This window comes from Lepidochelys olivacea (genome assembly GCF_965140295.1).
Source record: "Lepidochelys olivacea isolate rLepOli2 genome assembly, chromosome: 28".
Lineage (NCBI taxonomy): Eukaryota > Metazoa > Chordata > Testudines > Cheloniidae > Lepidochelys > Lepidochelys olivacea.
Window position 1 is genome coordinate 6,400,581 of NC_140438.1, and position 25,738 is coordinate 6,426,318.

Here is a 25,738-nt window from a genome sequence, read left to right on the forward strand (position 1 = left end):
GCTGTGGAGAACCCCGCCCCCAACGGAGAAGGCGGGGCAGCGCCGCCTCACAGCCCCGCGCGCGCCGCGCTCCAACGGCCCAAACGGCCGCAACCGTCACGTGCCTCCTCCTTCCCCCCCCTCCCCCCCGCGCGCACTCTGGGTACGTCACTTCCGGGCCCCGCTGTAGCGGCGCAGAGCCGGTAAGAGCCGGGCGGGGGGGGGCGCCCGGCCTGGGTCCGAGCCGCACCTCGGGGGGGGGGAACTGGGCCGAGACCCCCCCGCCGGGCCGGGGCCTGCGCTGGTTGGTCCCGGTTCGGCCTCCGTAGTGGGCGGGGGGGGGGTTGACGTGTCTCTGGTCCCTGGGAGAAGCGGGGGGGGGCACCTGCCCATCCCCCGCTGCTGCCCCCGCCCATCCCCCGCTGCTGCCCCCTTCCCTGGTCCAGGCACCGCCCCCCCCCCGGGCCCCTTCAAACTGCCCCCCCCGCGGCCCGTGTGAAGGGGGGGCCCACTTTGTGCCTGTCTGTGCTGGGCAGTCCCATAAAATCCCTTCAAACGGCCCCCCCTCCCCCTCCCCCGGCCCCATGAAATCCCCCCCCCCGCCCGCTCCGGGGGGGTTTCTCGCCTCTTGTCAAAGGGGGGGTTTGTGACCCGTCCCCCCCCCCAACTGATGGCTAGAAAATATCCCCCACATCCCCCCCCCCCACTTGCTCCCTCCTCGTCCGCTCGACCGGGCTGGGCCCCGAGCGTTGGGCCCCGTCCCGCCAGCGGTAACGTACGACCCCCGCCTGCGACTTCGCCCTTGCCCCCCGCGCGCCAGCCGGGGGGTGCGTTTCCCTGCCAGCGCGGCCTCTTCTCGCTCGGTCCCTCGGCCCAACGGCGACGGGAAACGCCCTCGGGTTTCCCCGCTGACCCACACCTGGCCCGCGCGGCGCAGAGGAGGTCTGGGGGGCTTGGGGGTTTTCCCCCCCAATTGCCTGGCCTGGCGGCGGTGGGTTTTATTCTGTGGGTTGTGTTTTTCTACGTATAGATTGCATCGCACCATAGAAACGTAGGGCTGGCCAGGACCTCAAGACGTCAGCAAGCCCAGCTCTCTCTGCCGAGGCAGGACCAAGTGCAGGTAGATTATCTCCGACAGAGCTTTGTCCTCCCGGCTCTTAAAAACTTCCAGAGAGAGAGACTCCACAGCCGCCCTTGTGAGACTCTTCCAGAGCTGAGCTACCTTGGCCCTGGGGCCACCCACACAGACCTTAGGGGTGAGCAGCTCTGGAGAGAGAGAGAGGAGACCCCAGTGAGTGGGCAGCTGGGTAAATAGACGAAAGTTGGGAGGAGAAACATTGACGTGCCCAAGGTCACGCAGGCTGTCCGTGACAGAGCTAGAAAGAGATCCCAGTTCGAGTGCTGTTTTGGGTACTGAAGGTCTCTGCCACGCCGGTGTTTTAGGCACTGGTGCAAACCCTTAGTACAGACACAATTTACACTAGTGCAGTCTGATTGGCACGGGTGCACCATGTCCCAGTCGGACGGTTTGGGGTGGGGAGGGGGACAGTGACCTCACTGAGGCCTGGGGCTGGCTGAACGGTGCAGCTGGTAATGGAGGGGCAGCAGTGAGTGCTGGAGGTACGAGCCAGGAGCACAGCCCCACACGACTGGACACTGACTTCTCCTGACCCAGGGGACACCCCCCCAGCTGTGTGCAGGGACTGCAGCTGAGCTGCCCTGCCAGGACAGCCTGTGCCTCCATGGACAAACCACCTCTTCCCGCAGCCTAATACAGTGGGGTCTGGGGACCTTTCCAAGCTGAGAGTGTTGGGGCTCTGGAGTTTGCATGGTCTGTTTCTGGCTCTGTCACTGATCTGCTTGGTGACCTTGGGGAGTCCCAGCCCCTCTCTGTTTTCCTCCTACCCATTGTCTACTTGGATTGTGATTGCTTTGGGGGAAGGACTGTCCCTCTCTGTCTGTGCAGTGCCCAGCACAATGGGGGTGCTGATCTCAGTCAGGCTCTCTGCCAAGCGCAGCACAATGGGGCCCTGATCGCCGTCAGTGTATCATCAAATCATTATTTAAAGACTTCAAATTACAAAAAAATCCACCATTTACATTAGTTTAAACCTGCAAATGACCCATGCCATGCCCCATGCTGAAGAGGAAGGGAAAAAACCCCAACCCCCTGGGTCTCTGCCAATCTGAGTCTGGGCAAAATTCCTTCCCATCCCCAAATATGGCAATCAGTTAGACCCTGAGCATATGGGCAAGAGCCAGCAGCCAGACACCTGGGAAAGAAGTCTGTGTAGTAACTCAGAGCGCTCCCCATCTAGTTTCCCATCACCTGCCTTTGGAGATATTTGCTGCTAGCAGTCGCAGATCAGCTACATGGCATTGTAGGCAGTCCCACTGTACCATCCCCTCCATAAAGGTATTGAGCTCAGTCTGGAAACCGGTTGGTTCTTTTGCCCCCACTGCTCCCCTTGGAAGGCTGTTCCAAAACTTCACTTCGATGGTTAGAAACCTTCGCCTAATTTCAAGCCAAAACTTACTGGCGGCCAGTATCCATTTGTTCTAGGGCCAACATTGGTGCTTAACCTAAATAACTCCTCTCCTCCCTGGTATTTATCCTTGTGATGTATTTATAGAGAGCAATCCTATCTCCCCTCAGCCTTCTTTTGGTTCGGCTAAACAAGCCAAGCTCTTTGAGTCTCTTCTCATAAGGCAGGTTTTCCATTCCTTGGGTCATCCTAGTAGCTCTTCTCTGCACCAGTTCCACTTTGAATTCATCCTTCTTAAACATGGGAGACCAAAATGGCCCACAGTATTTCAGATGAGGTCTCATCGGTACCTTGTATAACAGGACTAACCCTTCCCTGTGTCTACTGGAAATACCTCGCCTGATGCATCCTAGGACTGCATTAACCTATTTCACAGCCAAATCCCATTGGCAGCTTATAATTATCTTGTGATCAACCAATATACCTAGGTCTTTCTCCTCCTCTGTCACTTCCAACTGATAAGTCCTCAGCTTATTTGCAAAATTCTTGTTGTTAGTCCCTAAGTGCATAATTTTGCACTACTGATTTTCATCCCATTTTCTATTACTCCAGCTTTCAAGGTCATGCAGATCTTCTTGGATGATATTCCTGGCCTCCTCCATGCTAGCAATCCCTCCCAGCTTTGTGTCACGCTCCCACTTTCTGTGCCAAGGTCACTAATAAAAATATGAAATAAGATTGTTCCCAAGACTGATCTCTGAGGAACTCCACTAGTAACCTCCCTCCAGCCTGACAACTCACCGTTCACCATGACCTCTTGTAATCTCCCCTGTAACCAATTCCTTATCAACCTTTCAGTTCTCATATTATTCTCCAATTTAACTAATAGTTTCCCATGTGGAACTGTATCAGATACCTTAATGACATCCAGATAGATTAGAGCTACTGCATTTCCTTTGTCCAAAAAATTAGGTTTCTCACAGAAGGAGATCAGGTTGCTCTGGCAGGATCTACCTTTTGTAACACCATGTTTTATTTATTTATAGAGCTGAAGGCTGGAAGGAACTGTTAGCAATAGGCTGAGAGTGGCCATGTGGAGGTGGGGGAAGGGATGGCAGACCGTGCGGAGGTGGGAGGGGACGCGGTGTTGGATTTTGTTTTGTAGGAGTCCATGTCCCTGCTCCCTGTGGCCGTGGTGCCTTCCGTACCAAAGCAGCATGTCAGCGGAGCAGACGCACACACCATCGCTCCATCTGGAACACGCGGCGTTCACTGCCAGACGGGATGGGCGATTTTTCAGGGGCCCAGCTTGATATGCCTGGCTGGGGTGGATCCAGTTGGACGGGGGTCTGGGGCTCTGATAGTTTGGGATGTTCCTTTTTGCATAGTCAGTTTTTTCCCTTTATTGTTTTCCCCCTGCCTGTGCCCGAGGCCACTCTCTTCTTAACTTGTTTTTGTTATTTCAGTTCCAGTTGTTAAATGGGATCTAATAATTGCAAAGCTGAATGAAAGATAAACCAAACAGAACCATTTGAATTTTGGCACATACCTGGTAGAACTACACCTCATGAGGGTACGCTGTAATTACTTGGTTACCTATAGCATTTTCTGGTGGGGTGGATGAAGCAATGTCAAAGAGCCAAAGTGCTTTTTAGGGCAAAAGGGCTTGTCAGGTGTTTGCTCTCTAGGGAGCATGCCACTGGCCAGGGCTTGCAGACTTTCAGGAGTGGGGAGCTGGATAGTATTTACTGATCTCAAAATAAAAGGTTAAGATGGCTGGTTCATAATATCCGATGAAATCTTCCAAACTATTATAGAAATAGACCCTAATGCTATTAAAGCAACATGGTATTAATACTGATTCAAAACCGAAATTAAAATAATGAGATAAACGCATGAGAACTGAACTGACACCTAACTTCCATGTCTTAATGCCTGAACTTTTGACACTCACTCACACCATCTTTTTTTTTAAAGCTATGCACCGCACACAGTCAAGTTAATGAAGGAAAGCACACTAATTATTGCCTGCTTTGTGTTGCATTCGCAACTGATTAAGCACCTAATTAAAACTGTACCACTGTAAGTGGAAACGCCTCAACAGAGCTTCGCTCCAATGTGTTTAAATCTGAATGAAAAGTTTCTAAATTAAATACATGGCAGGATGGTAAACAAGGGGAAACACAGAAGTGCCTCTACCGCGTCCTGTTGACTTCTTGTCCCAACCCCCTGCATAAGTTCTGGCCTCTTGGTCAACTGAGCTCCCAGTCCCACATCAGCTGTGCCCTCTCCTAGCCTAACCCGTTTCTACTGCAGTTCTTCATCCCCCTCGTCCAGGCAGGGGGTTGGCGCTGCAGCCCCTAAGGCACCTGCATCAGTCACTGTCTCGCATGCTGGGGCTATTTAGATTTCAGGGAACAATTTATCAGCGTTACCCTCTCTGGGAGGTGGGAGAGAGGAGAGACTGAGACGGAGTTTGCTCCCCACACTCTGTAAGTCTCCATGTTACCTCATCCTCCACCCTCCCCCATGTGTCTCTGCTCATGTGTGAGAGTGTCACCTTCTGATCATAATGCCACTGGCCTCAGCAGAGCTCCCAGACAGGAGCTACATCACGATGGGGTTACGCTACTGAGAGTAAAATACATCACAGGGAGGATGTAATTATCCTCAAAGCAAGCATTTCACTTCCTAGACTGTAAAGTACTTCATTACTTAAAAATACACTTGAAAGGATTGGATTTTTATGAATAAATTGCAGTAAATGTTGACTTCACTGTACAGGTAAAATATAGAAATGCTTCTGGAGAAAGTCAAGTTTGATTTACGGATATTTACACTGTATGTTTTGCATGTGACATTGACAATTTGTGTTTGAACAGTTACAAAAATTTGGCTTTTTAAATCTCAACATTTACTGTAATTAAATAATTGTTGTCTGACCACCCCCATAACTTCCCACAGATCTGAACATTGAAATTGTAAACATTGAAAAAAGGGCTTAAAAATAATTATCGATATCATCTATTGAAATTAAAAAAAGAAATAGACAAAATGAATTTTGCCAAACCCACTTAACAGCAATCGCAATACGCTAGGGTTGGAAATTCACAGTTAAGGCACCCAACCTTAATTCTGCCATGTAGGTCCCATGGCAGATGGCTCTGGCAGCATCAAGTGGGTCCACCACTTCTGATGAGCTATAAATATCAAAGGGACTCAGCTACTGATCCTGCAGTGAGTTTCTGCACCTCCCTACTTTCTATAGCAGTACTTGTAAGAACAGGCCAGGGAAACATGTTAATACTTTGAACCAAAATCCAGAAGCTGCTGAGTATGCACAAGTTAAAATGAAACCAAGGCTCCGTTTCTCCAAGGACCTGGCCCCTAGTGCAAAATAATAGACACTCCCCAGAAATTTGAAATGGCCACTTCATAAGTGATAGAATCTTTTTTATCTCTTGACTTGTGGGAATTACCAATAAAAGAAAGAACCCAGTGAAGGTGATACCATGAGGGAAAGAGCTCATGTGTCTTTACAAATTGGTATAATGTAATCTGGAAATTTATACAGGAAAATGCTTTATTCGTAGCCCTATGGCGATTGCCTGTACCCTGTAGAGACCTTAATTCTGCCCAATCCCAGCTGCTTCTGTCCCGCTCCATACCCCCAAATCTCTTCATCCCTCCAACTATCAGCTGCCAGTTTTCCCTCCTGCTACCCCTTCCTCACTGGCAGAGAAACTCTAAGCTCTATCCCCTTCTCTTGGCCTCTGAAAGTTGCCTTGCCCAGGGCTTTGCAGCCTGTGTGAAAGCTCATAACTGGTCAAGTGAAACTCAGTGAAGGCCAGAGCCCCGAATGCTGCCAGCCCTCTCTTTGGGGCTGGAGGTGCTCCATAGACTGTTCCCTTCCCAGGGTGGACCCCTTCTGAGTAGAGAAGGTCTCTCCTGTTAACTCCTGCTCCAGTCCTGGCATTGCAGGTGTGGAGGGACTGGGCCAGTCCAGACTAAAGCAGCAGTTTAACCCCTTCTGTGCCAGTGTGGGGTTTATATAGCCTTTCACAGGCACCCAGGCCCAGGGAATGGCCCCCTATCAGCCCCATGGTGGGGTGACCAACTGGCAGCATTGCCTTTGAGGGTGCTGCTCAGCTAATGGGAGGTCAAGAGCACAACAAGAGTCTTTTGTCTTTTTCAACATCCCGTAATGTTGATCTTAAATACAAAAAAGAAGCTTACAAGAAGTGGAAGATTGGACAAATGACCAGGAATGAGTATAAAAATATTGCTCGGGCATGCAGGAGTGAAATCAGGAAGGCCAAATCACACCTGGAGTTGCAGCTAGCAAGAAATGTTAAGAATAACAAGAAGGGTTTCTTCAGGTATGTTGGCAACAAGAAGAAAGTCAAGGAAAGTACGGGCCCCTTACTGAATGAGGGAGGCAACCTAGTGACAGAGGATGTGGAAAAAGCTAATGTACTCAATGCTTTTTTTGCTTCTGTATTCACAAACAAGGTCAGCTCCCAGACTACTGCACTGGGCAGCACAGCATGGGGAGGAGGTGACCAGCCCTCTGTGGAAAAAGAAGTAGTTCGGGACTATTTAGAAAAGCTGGACGTGCACAAGTCCGTTGGGCCGAATGTGTTGCATCCGAGAGTGCTAAAGGAGTTGGCGGATGTGATTGCAGAGCCATTGGCCATTATCTTTGAAAACTCATGGTGATTGGGGGAGGTCCCGGACGCCTGGAAAAAGGCTAATGTAGTGCCCATCTTTAAAAAAGGGAAGAAGGAGGATCCTGGGAACTACAGGCCAGTCAGCCTCATCTCAGTCCCTGGAAAAATCATGGAGCAGGTCCTCAAGGAATCAATTCTGAAGCACTTAGAGGAGAGGAAAGTAATCCGGAACAGTCAGCATGGATTCACCATGGGCAAGTCATGTCTGACTAATTGCCTTCTGTGATGAGATAACTGGCTTTGTGGATGAAGGGGAAGCAGTGGACGTGTTGTTCCTTGACTTTAGCAAAGCTTTTGACATGGTCTCCCACAGTATTCTTGACAGCAAGTTAAAGAAGTGTGGGCTGGATGAATGGACTATAAGGTGGATAGAAAGCTGGCTAGATTGTCTGGCTCAACGGGTAGTGATCAATGGCTCCATGTCTAGTTGGCAGCCGGTATCAAGTGGAATGCCCCAAGGGTCAGTCCTGGGGCCGGTTTTGTTCAATATCTTCATAAATGATCTGGAGGATGGTGTGGATTGCACCCTCAGCAAGTTTGCAGATGACACTAAACTGGGAGGAGAGGTAGATACGCTGGAGGGCAGGGACAGGATACAGAGAGACCTAGACAAATTGGAGGATTGGGCCAAAAGAAATCTGATGAAGTTCAACAAGGACAAGTGTAGAGTCCTGCACTTAGGATGGAAGAATCCCATGCACCGCTACAGACTAGGGACCGAATGGCTCGGCAGCAGTTCTGCAGAAAAGGACCTAGGGGTTACAGTGGACAAGAAGCTGGATATGAGTCAACAGTGTGCCCTTGTTGCCAAGAAGGCAAATGGCATTTTGGGATGTATAAGTAGGGGCACAGCGAGCAGATCGAGGGACGTGACCGTTCCCCTCTATTCGACACTGTTGAGGCCTCATCTGGAGTACTGTGTCCAGTTTTGGGCCCCACACGACAAGAAGGATGTGGAAAAATTGGAAAGAGTCCAGCGGAGGGCAACAAAAATGATGAGGGGACTGGAACACATGACTTATGAGGAGAGGCTGAGGGAACTGGGGATGTTTAGTCTACGGAAGAGAAGAATGAGGGGGGATTTGATAGCTGCTTTCAACTCCCTGAAAGGGGGTTCCAAAAAGAGGATGGCTCTAGACTGTTCTCAATGGTAGCAGATGACAGAACAAGGAGTAATGGTTTCAAGTTGCAGCAGGGGAGATTTAGGTTGGATATTAGGAAAAACTTTTTCACTAGGAGGGTGGTGAAACACTGGAATGCGTTACCTAGGGAGGTGGTGGAATCTCCTTCCTTAGAAGTTTTTAAGGTCAGGCGTGACAAAGCCCTGGTTGGGATGATTTAATTGGGGATTGGTCCTGCTTTGAGCAGGGGGTTGGACTAGATGACCTCCTGAGGTCCCTTCCAACCCTGATATTCTATGATTCTATGATAATAGTCTATCTGGTGTTGATGGACCTTTCCTGCCAGGCAGGATGTAATTCATTCTGTTGCCAAACAGCCCTTCACCTAGGTAAAGTCTCTCTCCTGTCTGGTGATTTACAGAGCCACAGAGGCTCGAAGTGCAGCTAGTCAGATATTAATCCAGGTAGCAACTCACAAGCATTCAATAAAGTCTAAACACTAAACACATTCTTATAATTCTCATACCTGTTTTAACAATACTAACACAGGTGAGCCAGACAGATTCCAGCTCTGCATTTGTCCATGCTCATTTAAGACATGGGGGCTTTTGCAAGAGCTAAAACCTCATCTGCCATTGTCACAGGCAGAATGGGCAGGGATGGTGTCTCTAGCCTCTGTTTGCCAGAAGCTGGGAATGGGTGACAGGGGATGGACGCTTGATGATTCCCTGTTCTGTTCATTCCCTCTGAAGCACCTGGCATTGGGCACTGAGCTAGATGGACCATTGTTCTGACGCAGTGGGCTGTTCTTATGTTCACAGTCTCTATCCGAAGTATCTACTCATTTGGACTCACTGGGGAACCACAGAAAGAAACAAAGTGTGCTGAGGCAAGAAGGCCCAGTCTCAGAGCCCCTGGGGTCACGCTTGCCAAAAGCTAAAACTAGGCCCATCCCATGAAAGGGGGCACTCCCAGGAGAGACTGTATAAAGGCTGGAGCATCAAACAACTTTGTAAACCTGAGACAGCTGCCTTGGGGACAATGACGGGAAGAATCCCCCAAAGGGACTCCTTTGATTCTGCTGTTCTCTGGCCTTTGGTTCATAGAACTGGAAGGGACCTTGAGAGGTCCCTCTAGTCCAGTCCCCTGCACTCAAGGCAGGACTAAATATTATCTAGACCATCCCTGACAGGTGTTTGTCCAGCCTGCTCTTAAAAATCTCCAATGATGGAGATTCCACAACCTCCCTGGGCAACTTATTCCAGTGCTTAACCACACTGATAGTTAGGAAGTTTTTCCTAATGTCCAACCTAAGCCATCCTTGCTGCAGTTTAAGCCCATTGCTTAATTATTACTTCTTGTGTCTTGCTTACAATACTCCTCGTAATACATCCAAGAATGATATTTGCTTTTTTTTGCAACAGTGTTACACTGTTAACTTATATTTAGCTTGTGATCCATTTTGACCCCCCCAGATCCCTTTCTGCAGTACTCCTTTCTAGGCAGTTGTTTCCCATTTTGTATCTGTGCAACTGATTGTTCCTTCCTAAGTGGAGTACTTTACATTTGTCCTTATTGAATTTCATCCTATTTATGTCAGACCATTTCTCCAGTTTGTCCAGATCATTTTGAATTTTAATCCTATCCTCCAAAGCACTTGTAGCTCCTCCCAGCTTGGTATTCTCTGCAAACTGGATAAGTGTAACAGAGAGTCTCTGATTTTGGGAGGGTTTCACCATGTCTCAGGGTTACATCCTGGTGGGAGGGAGCTAGGCCAGTACTGGAATAAGGTCACTCTGTGCTTCACAGTGTGGCAGAACCTAGAATGTCCATTAGCAGGGAAAAATCCTGGGGGGAATTGTCTTGTGGAATGGACAAAAGCCCCACCTGAATTATCTCACGTTGCCCTTCTCGCCCTGGCAGGCTACAGAATAACGTCCATGTTTCGCTCCAGATTATCCCATCCTCCCAGGGGGAAGGAAATGGCTGCAATGGAGCTGGCTCAGGTAAGCAATTATCAGGGAGCTGGTGGTGGGCTCTGCTTTGAGGGAGCGGAGCAGTACAGGCAAAAGAGGGTGGGAGCTGCTAGAGATGGTGGGAGGCAGGAAATATCTAGCGTGGGAAAAGGGAGGGGACAGGTTGTGACATACCTGCTGAGAGTTGTGTAATCTAGGGTGTGATGAGTTGTCACCCCGGGATGCAGTCTGGGGGGCTTCTGGGAACTGCTGTGCCCTCTAACCCTCAAGCTGGGCTGGCCCTTCTCACACTGCATTCTGGAGATTCAGCCAGCCTCTCCAGGCCCTCTTATCCCAATATGACAGCAGATGGCGCCATGCATCCAACTAAGCTACCTGAGTGCTTTACCTAAGCCACTCAAGGACAGATAGAAGACATCAGCCAATTTCCCAGCTCCCCAACCTTGCACACCTGCTGTAGTATAAATCCAGAATTATACCGTCTTATAGTGCACAGGGATCCCTATAATGTAAGCTCATTAATATAGTTTGCCTTTCCCTCAATATGGGGTAGATATGCACAACAAGCTTGTGCTAACCAAGCTGAGATTTTCCCCAGACACTTCACTCAAAATACACTGGTTAAGATAAAGCATAAAACAAGTTTATTAACTACAGAAAGATAGATTTTACGTGATAGCAAACAGATCAAAGCAGATTACTTAGCAAATAACCAAAAACTCAGACTAAGTCTAACATACCAGATGGATAGAATTTGAATTAGGAATTTCTCACCCTGACTAATGATAGAAGCAGTCCACCAAGTTTCCATACACAAGCTAGAAATCCCTTTGAACTGGGGGAAGTGCTGATCCTAGGGTAGTCTTTGTTCCTCAGGTGTGTCCAGTAGTTCTCTTGTGTGGGGAATGAGGCTAAGAGATGATGTCACACCGCACCTTATGTAGCTTTTCCATATGGCAGGACCCCTTTGTTCCAAACTCAGTTCCCAGTCCAGTTAGTGGAAAAATACACGTACCAAAATGGAGTCCAGTGTCATGTGGTCTGGTCACATCCCTGCTGAGTCATAGTAGCCATAACTCATAGACTGGCTGAAACATTCACAGGAGGGCTAAACTCTTCCACGGTCCATTGTCTTTGTTGATGATCCATCAGCACTGTCTGGCTTCGTCACTGTTGTACCTGAAAGGCTAGTTGTGGGTGTTACCCCGAGTAAGAACATTTAAAATACAAATACATAGTCAATGTCCATAACTTCAGATACAAACATGATCCATGCACACAAATAGGATAATCATATTCAGCAAATCATAACTTTTCCAATGACACCGCACATGATGCATCTTGCACAAAATACATCATAATTATGTCCTAATCATTTTATAATCATACCACTATGCTGAAAGTGGGGTGTAGTGTCAGGGCCTGATTTCAAAGCACTGGAGTTGGGAATGGAACTTCCCCTCTTTGTGGAACAGGAAATAACCCTCCAGCCAGAGCTGGGAAAACTTCCCAGACTCCCAGTGCTGGAGCCTGAATCTACCGACAGTTCATTAGTTCCTGCCCCTCCCCCCCAATATTTGTGGCAACTGCAGACTTTATCAGTGATGATTTTATATTCTCTTCCAGGTCATTAATAAGAATGTTAAATAGCACAGAGCCAAGAACCAATCCTTGTGGGAACCCCCTAGGAAGAAATCCACTCGACCATGGTTCCCCATTTACAATCACAGTTTTTAATCTATTTAATGTATGCTGTGTTTCCATATTCGCTGCTCCATTAACTTGCCCAGTATCGATGTCAGACTAACACTCTTGTAATTAGCTGGGTCATCTCTTTTACATGTTTTAAATATTGGCAGAGCATTAGCTTTATTCTAGTCTTCTGGAATTTTCCCAGTGTTCCAAGTCCTAATTAAAATCAACATTAACAGTCCACCACGCTCCTCCACCAGGTCTTTTAAAACTCTTGGATACAAGTTATCTGGACCTGCTGATTTAAACATGTCTAACTGTAATACCTGCTGTTTACCTTCCTCGTGAGTTATTGTTGGAATGGAACGACTGTCATCGTCAAGATCTTATGATATGAGTACCTCATCTGTTTTTCTCCAAATCCAGGAGAGAAATATTTATTGAACACTTTTACCTCTTCTGCATTATTTTTGATAATTCTACCATTTCCATCTAGTAATTTTACCACTACCATTGTTAGGGATTAATTTTGTACTTAATATACTTTTAAAATCTTCCTTCTTATTTTCATTAATTGGTCATTGTTTTCTGATAGCTTCCCTTACCAATTTTCTACAGTTCTGACCTTGTAACTTTTATTCTTTACTATTGACTTCCCCTTTCTTCCATATATTTTATTGGGAGAGTGTTGGGATTCCTACCAGGGAGCCACCAGCAGGGTCCAGAGACAGCACCATCTCCTATATCAAGCTCTGGTTAGTAGGTATGTGATAAATGTGAAGACCCTGCCTCCATCTGTCAGCTGGGAGACACAAAGTTTCTCTCTTTCTACCCTCTTATGCCTCCTGGTGCTCTAAGCAAGGTGTTGTGGGGCTCTGTTAACATGTGCCTCCCGGAGCTTCCATTTACCTGGTGCTGCTGTTCTGTGAATAGTGGGGCTGTGACTGGGGCAGCAGGTACTGAGTGTTCGACTCTTTCTCTTTCAGGGGCCGGTGACTTTTGAAGAGGTGGCTGTGTATTTCACCAGGGAAGAATGGGCTCTGCTGGACCCTGTTCAGAGAGCCCTCTACTGGGATGTCATGCAGAAGAACTATGAGACAGTGGTCTTGCTGGGTAAGGAGTCTTGTCCCCTCGGTTATTAGAAGCTGTGGGATCTCTAAAGAACCTGAGTAGTAATAACTTTATACCTTTATTCATCATACAAGTTTTGACATGTTTCCTTGGTCCCCTTTGTTTTGCCTGATCTCCCATCCACTAGAATAATTTTTGGATATGTGCCTTTTTGGTGTCAGCATTCATTTTAAAAGTGCATATAATGTATCCTTATTGGCTACATTGATAACTGTAGCTTTCATGCCTTTTCCTCATTTTAAGAGGAAAATATGCCGCCTGTAGAATTCTAAATTAGGTAAATAGGTGTATGGCTCATGCACGGCTTGTGTGACAGTCTGACGAGCTCCTCTTTTGATAGGCGAACATATAATGTTGCCATTCAGGACCCCATGGGTGAAGGGATAACAGAGCCGTAGGAGTGGACGAGAAGGGGGGAGTAGATAATTCTGGGGTGCCAGGACATGGGGAGGGTGTGTGCAGGGTTAGAGCTAAGAAGCAGCAGGGAGGGATGAGGTAGTGAGAGACGAGGAGAGAATCAAGAAGCTGCCAAGGCTTGACAAAAGCCTGGCTGGGATGATTTAGTTGGGGTTGGTCCTGCTTTGAGCAGGGGGTTGGACTAGATGACCTCCTGAGGTCCCTTCCAACCCTGATCTTCTATGATTCATAGAATCTATGATCCCAATTTCTCTTCCCTCTCCTGTTTAACTCTGTTTATACAGTAATATTCTCAGCTATACCTTAAGCAATCATTGTACTGAAATTTAACTAACCAATCCTAACATATCATAACATAATTCTGTAACCAGTTATATCCCACTACTCTAATTAACTTACACCTAGCAAAATTAATTATACAGCAGACAGAAACAATTAGAGAACCAGATTAATTAACAATGTAAAAGTGGTGGCCATAAAGATAAAACAATACAGAAATGAAGGTTTCACAACCATTGACAAGTGATTTCTTGCCAGACAGGATGCTCTTAAACTAAGTTTTCTTTAACCACCTTAAGATCTGTTTCTTTATCTGGTGGCGATGGGCACTATCCAGACATAATCGTCTTCCTAACATCCCAATACCACCTTATGTCAGTGTGACTGGTTTGGGATGTGAGGATATGACCGTATGCTTCCCAGCTTATGGCTGCCCCTGCTGCTTAGCCAAAGGCCTTAGCTTAAGAACAAGGCCTCAGACTATCCTAGTGAGAGAAGGCCCATAAACAGGTGGACTGTGATTTTGATTCTTTGTTTTTATACCCCTGTAAGTAGCTAAGTGATAAAAATACACCTACATTCTTAAAGTGTAGGCTTTACAGGCAGGCCTCAATATCTGTCTTCTAACAGTGGGTTCTATCCCTTCCCCCATTCTGTGCCTGTCTTGTCTATTTAGCTTGTAAATTCCTCAGGGCATGGGCCATCTACTTTTCTCTGTTTGTTCTTTGCCTAGCACAATGGGGACCTATTGTTAGTTGGTCCTTAGGCACTAAGGTAATGAATATGATTTATAATAATAATAATAATAACTCTCCTGCTACTTTGAGCCAAGAAAGCTGGCCTTGGGATGTTACTGTTTAAAAATGATCTGGGGTTAAAATCATGGAATATTTTTTGTGACAAGTATTCCACAAATTCCACTGACTTCCTTTGTTTTCTTTGCGTGGAGTAGGGTTTCCAGTTTCCAAACCTGATGTGATATTCCAGATGGAACGAGGGGAAGAGCCATGGGTTCCAGACCTCCAGGGCTCTGAGAAAGAAGTGCTCCTGAGAGCTGCCTGCACAGGTGAGGAATTGGTAAAGCCAACTCAAAAACTGTTTGGGAGCGCAGGAAACATTTGGGATGCCATAGAAAGACCTTGTGAGCTCTCCAAGTTCAGGATTGTTCCCTGCAGAATGGAATCATTCTGGCAGATGTCCCTCATGGCTTCTCTCCTATTCTGACTGACAACTGGCAGCAGGTCCCTCTCCGATCTCGCTTTCCCATGAGTGTTCTGGTGAGATGGGAACCAAAACTGATCCCTTCCTCTGTGGAAGGGTTTGGGGAAAATCAAGCTCCTTAGAGGTTTGATCTCCTGCACATATTTTGGTTTGTTGGCTCTTTTTTCCATTCCTCTATCTGAGATTTCCTTTCTTTCTGGTGCAGGGAATGACCTATGTCTGGATTCTCTCTGTCTCCCATCAGGTGATGGGATGGTGGGTGAGAATGAGGAGGAGAAACTCCAGCAGGAAGATGCTGAGGAAGTAGAACCACATGGAACGTTATCAGGAAGATCCAAAGGGAATGTTTCCGGGAGTTGTGCGCTCTCAGAAAAAGCAAAAGCCTGTGAGACTCAGCAGAGGCCAGAGGAAAACTTCAGTAGCCACTCAGCCCTTATTACATGTGAGAGAATCAACTTGGAAGAAACACGCTACGCATGCCATGAGTGTGGGAAAAGCTTCAGTCGGAGCTCAGACCTTCTCTCACACTGGAGAAACCACACAGGAGAGAAACTCTACACATCCTCTGAGTGCGGGAAAAGCTTTAGTGGGCACTCAGCCCTTATCACACATCGTAGAATCCACACAGGAGAGACGCCCTACATGTGTTCTGAGTGCGGGAAAAGCTTCAGTCACAGCTCACACCTTATCACACATGAGCGAATCCACACAAGAAAGACGCCCTTCACGTGCTCTGAGTGTGGGAAAAGCTTCAATCGCAGCTCACACCTTATCACACATCGTAGAATCCACACAGGAGAGAAACCCTACACGTGCTCTGAGTGCGGGAAAAGCTTCAATCACAGCTCTACCCTGAGCACACATAGGAGAATCCACACAGGTGAGAAGCCTTATGGATGCTCTGAGTGTGGGAAATTCTTCATTCGTAGTTCAGCTCTCATCTCACATCAGCGAATCCACACAGGAGAGAGGCCCTACACATGCTCTGAGTGCGGGAAAAGCTTTAATCACAGCTCTACCCTGAGCACACACAGGAGAATCCACACAGGTGAAAAGCCTTATGGATGCTCTGAGTGTGGGAAATGCTTCATTCGTCGTTCAGCTCTCATCTCACATCAGAGAATCCACACAGGAGAGACGCCCTACACATGCGCTGAGTGCGGGGAAAAGCTTCATTCGGAGCTCTCACCTCATCAGACATAAGAGAATCCACACAGGGGAGACGCCCTGCACGTGCTCTGAGTGCGGGAAAACTTTCAATCAGAGCTCCAGCCTTATTAGACCTGAGAAAACCCACATGAGAGAGAACTGTAATAAATGCTTTGACTAGGGCTGGGCAAAGATTTTTGCACCATCTTCACTGTGGTCTCTCAGCTCCACCAGATGAGTTGCCAGCTTCTGCCTTTTGCCACTCACTTTCTTTGGGGTCAGTCCTGTGATCTTTTCTATCAACTCCTTTCCTTTTGAGTTGTAGGTATGTGTGTCCCTCCAGCCGGGAATGTTTATCAGCTCCAGGTGCGGGGGAGAGGTTTGATCCAACAAGATACACTGAAGCAAAAACTACCTGTGTCTTACATCCACTAGGACTGTCCATGGTGTTGGCTGCTCAAGTTAGTGATCTTAGTATAAAAAGACAATTACAGTTGTAGAGCAGGTGCAGTGGTTGGCATTAGCTTTCCCCTTGACCTGACCTAAACTCTATCACTTTTCCTAGTCTAAACAAACCATGAGCATCACAGTTATACTGTTCCCTCATTTCAAAGCAATTGTTAGGCATCAAGCTTCTCCTTCGGGAACAAATGGTTTCATTCCCAGTTGCTCTGTTGTTGCATCAGGTTGTGCTGGAGAGCAGATATTTTTACGACCATTTTCCTCACTTAAAATATATTGAACTATAACAAAGAGCAGGAACAGGGCAGGGATAGGGAAAATGTCATTTCATGCTCTGTAACAACAAAATGAGCTGGGAAGAGGATTCCTTAGTAAATGACTTGTAACTAAGCAAACTATCCATGCATTGCACTCCCAAAGCAGTTGTGGCCCAGGCCCTGCAGGAGGTCACTTTTGAAGATCTCTCCTTCGTAATCAGGTGCATGTTGCCTATTATTTGGAAAATGCAATCCCTATCCAGGTAGAGATAGGAAAAATGGAAGTGACATTCCTAATCAGCTCACCTCGGGAGATTATACCTCACCATCGCTCCTGATATGTTGTGTGGTTGGTGAAGTATTCTATGCCAGAGAAGTGTAAAATTGTTCCTAATAAGGTCAAAGATTTGACAAATACTCAGGTAGAAATTGCCGGTACTAGTGGTTGATTTTCACCCTAGAGATGGACGCTATGGTAACCTGTGTCCCATGGAAACTATTTTTAGAACTCTGCTCCCTAGTTCAGTGGCATTGATCACACTCCGAAATGATGCCATGATTACATTGGGCACAACTGTCTTTTACCATTTGAATCCAAAGTTTCATGAAGCAGAGAGAGACTCAGAAGATTAGGGGTGGAAGAGACCTCAAGAGGTCATCTAGTCCAACCCCGCTCGAAGCAGGACCAGCACCAACTAACTAATCCCAGCCAGGGATCTGTCAAGCTGGGCCTTAAAAACCTCTAAGGAAGGAGATTCCGCCACCTCGCTAGGTAACCCATTCCAGTGCTTCACCACCCTCCTAATGAAATTGTGTTTCCTAATATCCAACCTAGACCTCCCCCACTGCAACTTGAGAACATTACTCCTTGTTCTGTCATTTGCCACCACTGAGAACAGCTGAGCTCCTTCCTCTTTGGAACCCCTCTTCAGGTAGTTGAAGGCTGCTATCAAATCCCCCCTCATTCTTCTCTTCTGCAGACTAAATAATCCCAGTTCCCTCAGTCTCTCCTCATAAGTCATGTGCCCCAGCCCCCTGATCATTTTCGTTGCCCTTTGCTGGACTCTCTCTGTCCAATTTGTCCACATCCTTTCTGTAATGGGGGACCCAAAACTGGACGCAGTACTACAGGTCTGGCCTCACCAATACCAAATAGAGGGGAATAATTACTTCCCTTGATCTGCTGGCAATGCTCCTACTAATGCAGCCCAATATGCCCTTAGCCTTCTTGGTAACAAGGGCACACTGCTGACTCATATCCAGCTTCTCATCCACTATAATCCCCAGGTCCTTTTCTGCAGAACTGCTGCCGAGCCATTCGGTCCCTAGTCTGTAGTGGTGCATGGGATTCTTCCTTCCTAAGTGCAGGATTCTGCACTTGTCCTTGTTGAACCTCATCAGATTTCTTTTGGCCCAATCTTCTAATTTGTCTAGGTCACTCTGGACCCTATCCCTACCCTCCAGTGTATCTGCCTCTCCCCCCAGCTCAGTGTCATCCGCAAACTTGCCGAGGGTGTAATCTATCCCATCATCCAGATCATTAATAACGATGTTGAACAAAACCGGCTCCAGGACCTACCCCTGGGGCATTCTGCTTGATACTGGCTGCCAACTAGACATTGAGACATTAATCACTACCCATTGAGCCTGACAATCTCGCCAGTTTTCTATCCACTTTATAGTCCATTCATCCAATCCATACTTTTTTAACTTGCTGGCAAGAATAATGTGGGAGACCATATCAAAAGCTTTGCTAAATTCAAGATCTCGCACATCAATCGCTTTCCCGAATATCTACAGAGCCAGTTATCTCGTCATAGAAGGCAATCAGGTTGGTCAGGCATGACTTGCCCTTGGTGAATCCATGTTGACTGTTCCTGATCACCTTCCTCTTCTCTAAGTGCTTCCAAATGGTTTCCTTGAGGACCTGCTCCATGATTTTTCCAGGGACTGAGGTGAGGCTGACCGGTCTGTAGTTCCCTGGGTTCTCACCCTTCCCTTCTTTAAAGATGGGCACTGTATTTGCCAATTATCCGGGACCTCTCCTGATTGCCATGAGTTTTCAAAGATAATGGCCAATGGCTCTGCAATCACATCAGCCAATTCCCTCAGCATCCTCAGATGCATTAGATCTGGACCTATCGACTTGTGCATGTCCAACTTTTCTAAATAGTCCTTAACCTGTTCTTGCACCACTGAGGGCTGGTCACCTCCTCCCCATACAGTGTTGCCCTGGACAGCAGTGTGGGAACTGACTTTGTCTGTGAAGACCGAGACAAAAAAAAACCATTGAGTAGTTCAGCTTTTTCCACATCCTCTGTCACTAGGTTGCCTCCCCCGTTCATTAAGGGTCCCGCACTTTCCCTGACCTTTTTCTTGTTGCTAACATAGCTGTAGAAACCCTTCTTGCTACCCTTCACATCTTTTGCTAGCTGCATATCTAGTTGTGTTTTGACCTTCCTGATTACACCCCTGCATGCTCGAGCAATATTTTTATACTCCTCCCTGGTCATTTGTCCAGTCTTCCACTTCTTGTAAGCTTCTTTTTTGTGTTTAAGATCAGCAAGGATTTCACTGTTAAGCCAAGCTGGTCACCTCCCATATTTGCTATTCTTTCTGCGCAATGGGATGGTTTGTTTCTGTGTCCTTAATAAGGCTTCTCTAAAATATAGCCAGCTTTCTTGGACACCTTTTCCCCTCATCTTAGCCTCTCAGGGGATCCTGCCCATCAGTTCCCTAAGGGAGTCAAAGTCTGTTTTTCTGAAGTCCAGGATCCATATTTTGCTACTCTCCTTTCTTCCTTTTGTGAGGATCCTGAACTCAACCATCTCATGGTCACTGCTGTCCAGGTTACCACGCACTTCTACTTCCCCTACCAATTCTTCCCTGTTTGTGAGCAGCACGTCAATAGGAGAACGGTCCCTGGTTGGTTCCTCCAGCACTTGCACCAGGAAGTTGTCCCCAACACTCTCCAAAAACTGCCTGGATTGTCTGTGCACCGCTGTATTATTCTCCTAGCAGATGTCGGGGTGATTGAAGTCCCCCATGAGAACCAGGGCCTGTGATCTGGAAACTTCTGTTAGTTGTCCAAATAAAGCCTCATCTACCTCATGACAGCGTGCCAGTCATGTGAACTGCCCCACCAAGTCTATTACAATCACATCATATTTCTTTGACAGTGCCAGGTCTTCCAAATCTTTCTGCTTGTTTCCCAGGCTTCTTGCGTTGGTTTACATGCATCTAAGATAACTAACCAATTGCCCTGCTTTCTCAGTATGAATCAGGAGGCCCCCTCTGTTGCATCCTCCTCCTTGTGTTTCCTCCTGGTATCCCACTTCCCCACTTATCTCAGGGCTTTGGTTACTGTCCCCTGGCAAACCTAGTTTAAAGCCCTCCTCACTAGGTTAACAACCCTGTCTGTGAAGATGTTCTTCCCTCCCTTCGTTAGGTGGATCCCATCTCTTCCTAGCAATCCTTCTTCCCGGAACAACATGCCATGGCTGAGGAATCCAAAGCCCTCTATCCAACACCACCTGCGTAACCACGCATTTACCTCCACGATTCGACAGTTCCTACCTGGGCCTTTTCCTTCAACAGGGAGGATGGAGAAGAACATGACTTGCACCTCAAACTCCTTTATCCTTCTTCCCAGAGCCACTGGGTGTGGTGGTGACCCACTCAAGGCCATTTTTGGCAGTATCGTTGGTAACCAGTGGAGAAGTAGGAAGGCCTAGCAGTCCGAGGGCTTGATCAGTCTCAGCAGACACTCTGTCACATCCTGAATTCTAGCTCAAGGCAAGCAGCACACTTGGATGGTAATTATTTCTATTTAAAATGGAATTTATTCTGATAAATTTTAAAATAAATCTTCCCTGAAGAGGAAAATTACTTGAGACAAGATCTGTAGCCTTTTACCCAGTTAGAGGGTAACAGCCACAGAGTTCTCGAGGTCTCTTGTTCGCAAAGCAAAGATGTCACATTAGGCAGGAGATGTCAGAATCTACAATGGTGATGGACGTGTGATGGGAGCTTTTCTGGGTTGGTTTTTTAATGTAATTTTTGTTTTGTTTTTGCAGCTAGTTATTTTTATAGGGCCAGAGGCCCCTTTTCCTTCCAGCTGTTTAACTCTCAGTCCTGGCTCTGGAAACCTCCTCAGAACTGGCTTTGTGTTTCTTTCATGTTTGATATCTTTGGGGTTCACACATCCACACTAGGTGCGGTTCACAGTAACAGATACTCTGAGAAACCTGCTGGGTGAAGCAGGCCTTTTCCAAACTGACATTGGCCCAAAGTCTGCCTCAATTCAGCTGGATTGGGATATGTCTGTATCAAAGGAGTGGTTCACTCCTGATTTGCCCAGAGACCTCAGGGGAGGTGTGGTAAGATAGAATGAGTGGGAATCAACAACAATATTGTTAAAGGTAAGGGTGACAGACCTTCAGCTTGCAGGTCAGGAAGCCTGTTCTGTTCATTCCCTCTGATGCATCTGGCACTGGTCACTCTCAGGCAGCATGCTGGGCTAGATGGAGGACTGTGGCTTTCCTCATCCGAAAGCTCTGCAGCCACTTCTCGTCATCCCAGATGTGCATGACGATGTGATCCCACCCCTCAGTGCTTGTTTCCCAAGCCCAAAAGTGGCATTCCACGGTGGCCAGCACCTCTGTGAACGCCACAAGCAATCTCGTGTCGTAGCCACTACGGGTGGCGAGATCACTGTCGACCTCCTCTGCCTTTGTAGTTTAAGGAATAACTCCACTGCCATGTGTGACATGTAGCATATTGGTCAACAGTGCGGGATCCATTGCTGCAGCATGGAGAGGCAGAGTGTGCAGTACACCAACCTTTGAAAGATGGCGCCAAATGTGGACGGAAGCACAGGGATTGCTGGGACATGAAGCAATGCATCACAGGGCATTGGGACAGGACCCCGGATGCCCCGTGACCCACTCTGCCTTCTCACAACTCTTAGCGGCAGAAAAGGAAGCGATGCTCAGTGCAATAGCTGCCCAGAGTGCACCGCTCTGAACACCTCTGCAAGTGCCACAAGTGTGAACACGCTATTGTGCAGGCAGCTGACAGTGTGAACACACAATAGCAGTTTCCCTTCAGTGCTCTCTGAGCGGCACTGTAACTCCCAGCTCTGTAAGTCTGCCCGTGTAGACATAGCCTCAGAGAGACTGACTGCCAGGATCCCAGCACTGATCCCCTCTGGGGAATGAAGCACAACGTCGACAGGCTATGCAGCCTTCGCTAGTCTCCCTGTACCTGAACAGCCTGCTAGCCCCACGTGCTGGACCATCTATTGCATTACCTGGTTCCTAAACCGCAGCTACGGTTCCTACTCCAGGTGAATCCAAAGACCGAGAGGTGCAGAGATCCAACCCCTTATAACCTTAGAAACATTTTGTTCCTTTTTCTCTTTTTTGTCTGTTTCTTTTTATGAACGTGGAGACCTCCCAGCCCTTCTATTAGATTGGGGTGTAACAGAATGTGAGCGTGTGAACACCTCTGAAATCTGCAAAGGGAAGATACTAGGAAGAATAGTTCCCAAAATCTTCATAGCCTTAAAACTCTGCCCTATGAAATGACTGAATGCGTGCTCCTCACCTATGGAAGCATTGCAAGGAATTGAGCTGTCTGATATGCATTGTTCAGCGAGAGCTGTTTGAACTTCTTTTACTAATGTCTCTCTACGGTCTGTATGTGTTTTGGGGTGAGAGGGCGAGTTGAAGTATTAGCTGCACAATAGTGAAAACTAATTAGCTTTGAGGTTGTAGGCAAAATATAAGCAATAATTTGGTTTTAGTATTGAAATATTCAGCTGGCTAAATCTGGGTTGCATTGCCTGGGTAAAAATCTCTGATTGGGGTTTTGGCATCACTAAATATGCACCTGCCTTCTTGGGTTGCTCTTTTGGGATTTATAAGGGTTGATTTTCTGCTGTATTAATCCGATGGTTTGAGTAAATTGATGACTTGATTCCAATGCAATATCCTCGTTAACTCATTGATTTACTGATTTGACCTGAACTTTATCACTGTATTGTTTATAGTCATAGCAGTTCACAAATTTATCTTATCTGCTCCTGGGATTCCTTGAAATACTCTTATCACTTCATCATTTAGCTTTGTTATTGTGCAGATGCATATCATTCTGCTATTTCATTTCTATTTTACCAACAAGTACTCTTTGAAAATATGCAGCTATAAGTACTTGCTAGTTTTAGCAATGACATCTGTGTTTCTAGCATTGCACTTGCGATGTTTTTTACTGAGATTTCTAATTTGGAATTTTTAATTCTAACTTCTTCTTCTTAGAGCAGAAGTTTATTCTGCTGGATCATCTGACTTCCAGCCTGACTGAATTTCTGGGCTGGTCTCAAAATGTTTTTTTTATTCAATCCACCAATGGTGATTGCCTTTTGCAACTGCTTTGTTGCCTCTCAGTGCAGCCCTTAGTGTTTTTCCACTTGCCATTGCTTGTGTGTAGAACTGGATTCACACGTCTTCCATAAAGGCAGTATATCTTTCATGTAACATCCGTCTACAAGGCAAAAATCTATTGTCACTTTTGCTGAACGTTAGAACGGCTGCAATGGGTCAGACGAATACTCCGTCTAGTACAGGACTGTGTCCTCGGGCAGGGGCCAGCAGCAGGTGCTTCTGAGGGAATGAACACAAGAGGCAATCACTGTGTGAACCGCCCTGGCAGTCGAGAGGTTTAGGGACACCCAGAGCATGGGGATGCATCCCTGATTCTCTCGGCTCATAGCTGATGCACCTATCCTGAGGAACTGATCTAATTCTTTGTTGAACCCCTTTATAGTTTTGGCCTTCAAAAAATAATGAACACACATCTACAACCCCAAGAGGGTTTGACAACCACAAGAATTCTAAAAACCTGAATTATACACCCTGAGGTCAAGAAATGGTAATTAAGACATGATATTTTGTTCTTAGGTGTCTCTTTGATCCTGAGCCTTTCGGGTGCCGTATGGCCACTTCCACAAAAGCTGGAGCTAAACACGTGAATGAAACTTGGTCTCCCCTCATCCTTTTCCTGTTACCTCTCCCAAACCTTTCGTAGACCGAAGGCCATATCTACAGTACAAGCCTATGTTAACTCAAGTTATGTCAGCATAGACTCGCTGCAGTTACTGTGTGACTTGTGTGACTTACTGGTGCTATTGTAATAAATAAAATAGAACTGTCATGGTGATAAATTACACCACCATACACGTATATTGAAGGCGAACCCTAAGGAAATTAAGAATTTAAATTATCCCCCACATGTCCCGCTTCCCACTACAATGAATCCAACCCACAGGTCACTTGGGCAGAAGTAACAATGTCAGGATCCTCCACTGTGAGCACAGTAAATGAAGCTGCAAGATAAATGATGTTTGAATGACCTCACTCTATTTTTTAACCTCCTGTATTAAGAGGCAGTTGATACAGATGTACACCAGGCAGGGTCGTTTGGCAACAGTAGGCTTTATGCGTCCATCCCCCACCACTATTAAGTTTTAGCAAATTAGGACAAGTCATCAAATCAGAACAACCCTAGGGATCAATAATGGCTACTGGTAACAATTTGCTACCTCTGTACCAGAAGATGGGAAAGGCGAGAAGTACCAAATTAGGACAAGTTAGAACAACCGAAGGTATCAGAAGCTGCTACTGGTAGCAAATTACATCAGATGGCAGTTTTTACCATCTCTTACATATGAGTAACTGCTACAGGTAGCAAATTCCTACAAGTAGCAGTTTCTCACACTACCCCACCACAGCTCTGCTCCCCGGCTTTTCTTCGGCTCCTGCCCTCTCCTTAGCTCAGCCCCACTCTGGCCCAGGTAGTTCCAGCTCACAGTAGGATGGGACCGCCTGGCCTGGCGACCCCTGTCAGTCAGGCAAGCTTGGAGCTTTGGCCTCTCCCCATTGCCCCTGGGGACTGTCAGTCCCATTGACCCTTCCCCTTTCTTTTGGTACTGGGAACTAGCCAACCAAAAAACCCCACTAAGTTTTAGTAAGGAGCCAACAATCCCCTTCTACAAGCCAGCCCTGTGAGGGTCACAGATGTCCAGAGAAAACAGCACAAGCTGGTTCCATGGTGTAATGGTCAGCACTCAGGACTCTGAATCCTGCAATCCGAATTCAAATCTCAGTGGGACCTTGTCTTTGTTTGCGAGTCTTTGCCCTCCTGCTGGGTGACTCATGCCCACTGGAGCCAGGTTTTCAGTTGGGATGGCCACAGTGGGTTGGGCCTCTAGAACTTGCCGCCCTGGCTACCGATGCCTGCAATCCTGCGGTTTGACCTGATGGTTGGGATTCTCGCTGCTTCACCTGATGCCCACAAGTTTGGCCCTTGTGCTTGCTGCCACACTTTTCCTCTTGCCCACATGGACAGGAGGGCCAGGGCCAGGCTTCATAGTCAGGGCTAGGCAGGAGGGAGGAAGGGTCCCAGGCTGGCGCCCAGCGCACCTCTCCTCCTCTGGGCACCTAGAGCACAGGTGTCTGGTGCTGGCAGCTCCAAGGGAAGGCTTAAAAGCCACAGAGCAACCCAGGGTCAGGCAAGAGGAGGGGCGGACCATGCCTATGCCTGGCCAGCAGACAGCCACAAAGACACCCGGCCAGCCTGCTCCCTGCCATGCCAAACACCCACCCGAAGGGCAGCATGTGGGGTGGCTGCTGATGCTCTGTGGCCAACATCAGAAGACAGTAGGAAAGCAGGGCCAGCCCCACTGGTGCGGCCTGTGGCCGTTCCCAGTCAAGGTGCTCACTTTTGCAGTGGGGCAGGAGATTTTTCCCCAGCTGGCGAGAAGCAGAGAAACACCCAGCC

The 25,738-nt window shown here is 47.4% G+C and overlaps 1 protein-coding gene across 1 annotated transcript; it reads left to right on the forward strand.

The window, feature by feature from the left end:
* Nucleotides 1-1,105: 1,105 nt before the first annotated feature.
* On the forward strand, nt 1,106-24,110 carry LOC311514131 (uncharacterized protein). The gene is made up of 6 exons (XM_084616543.1): nt 1,106-1,235; nt 10,240-10,322; nt 12,971-13,097; nt 14,764-14,877; nt 15,238-15,912; nt 21,691-24,110. Exons 2-6 carry the CDS (start codon nt 10,257-10,259, stop codon nt 21,840-21,842), a joined length of 1,134 nt encoding a protein of 377 aa, XP_084472669.1. The 5' UTR covers nt 1,106-1,235; nt 10,240-10,256; the 3' UTR covers nt 21,843-24,110.
* The last annotated feature ends 1,628 nt before the right edge of the window (nt 24,111-25,738 follow it).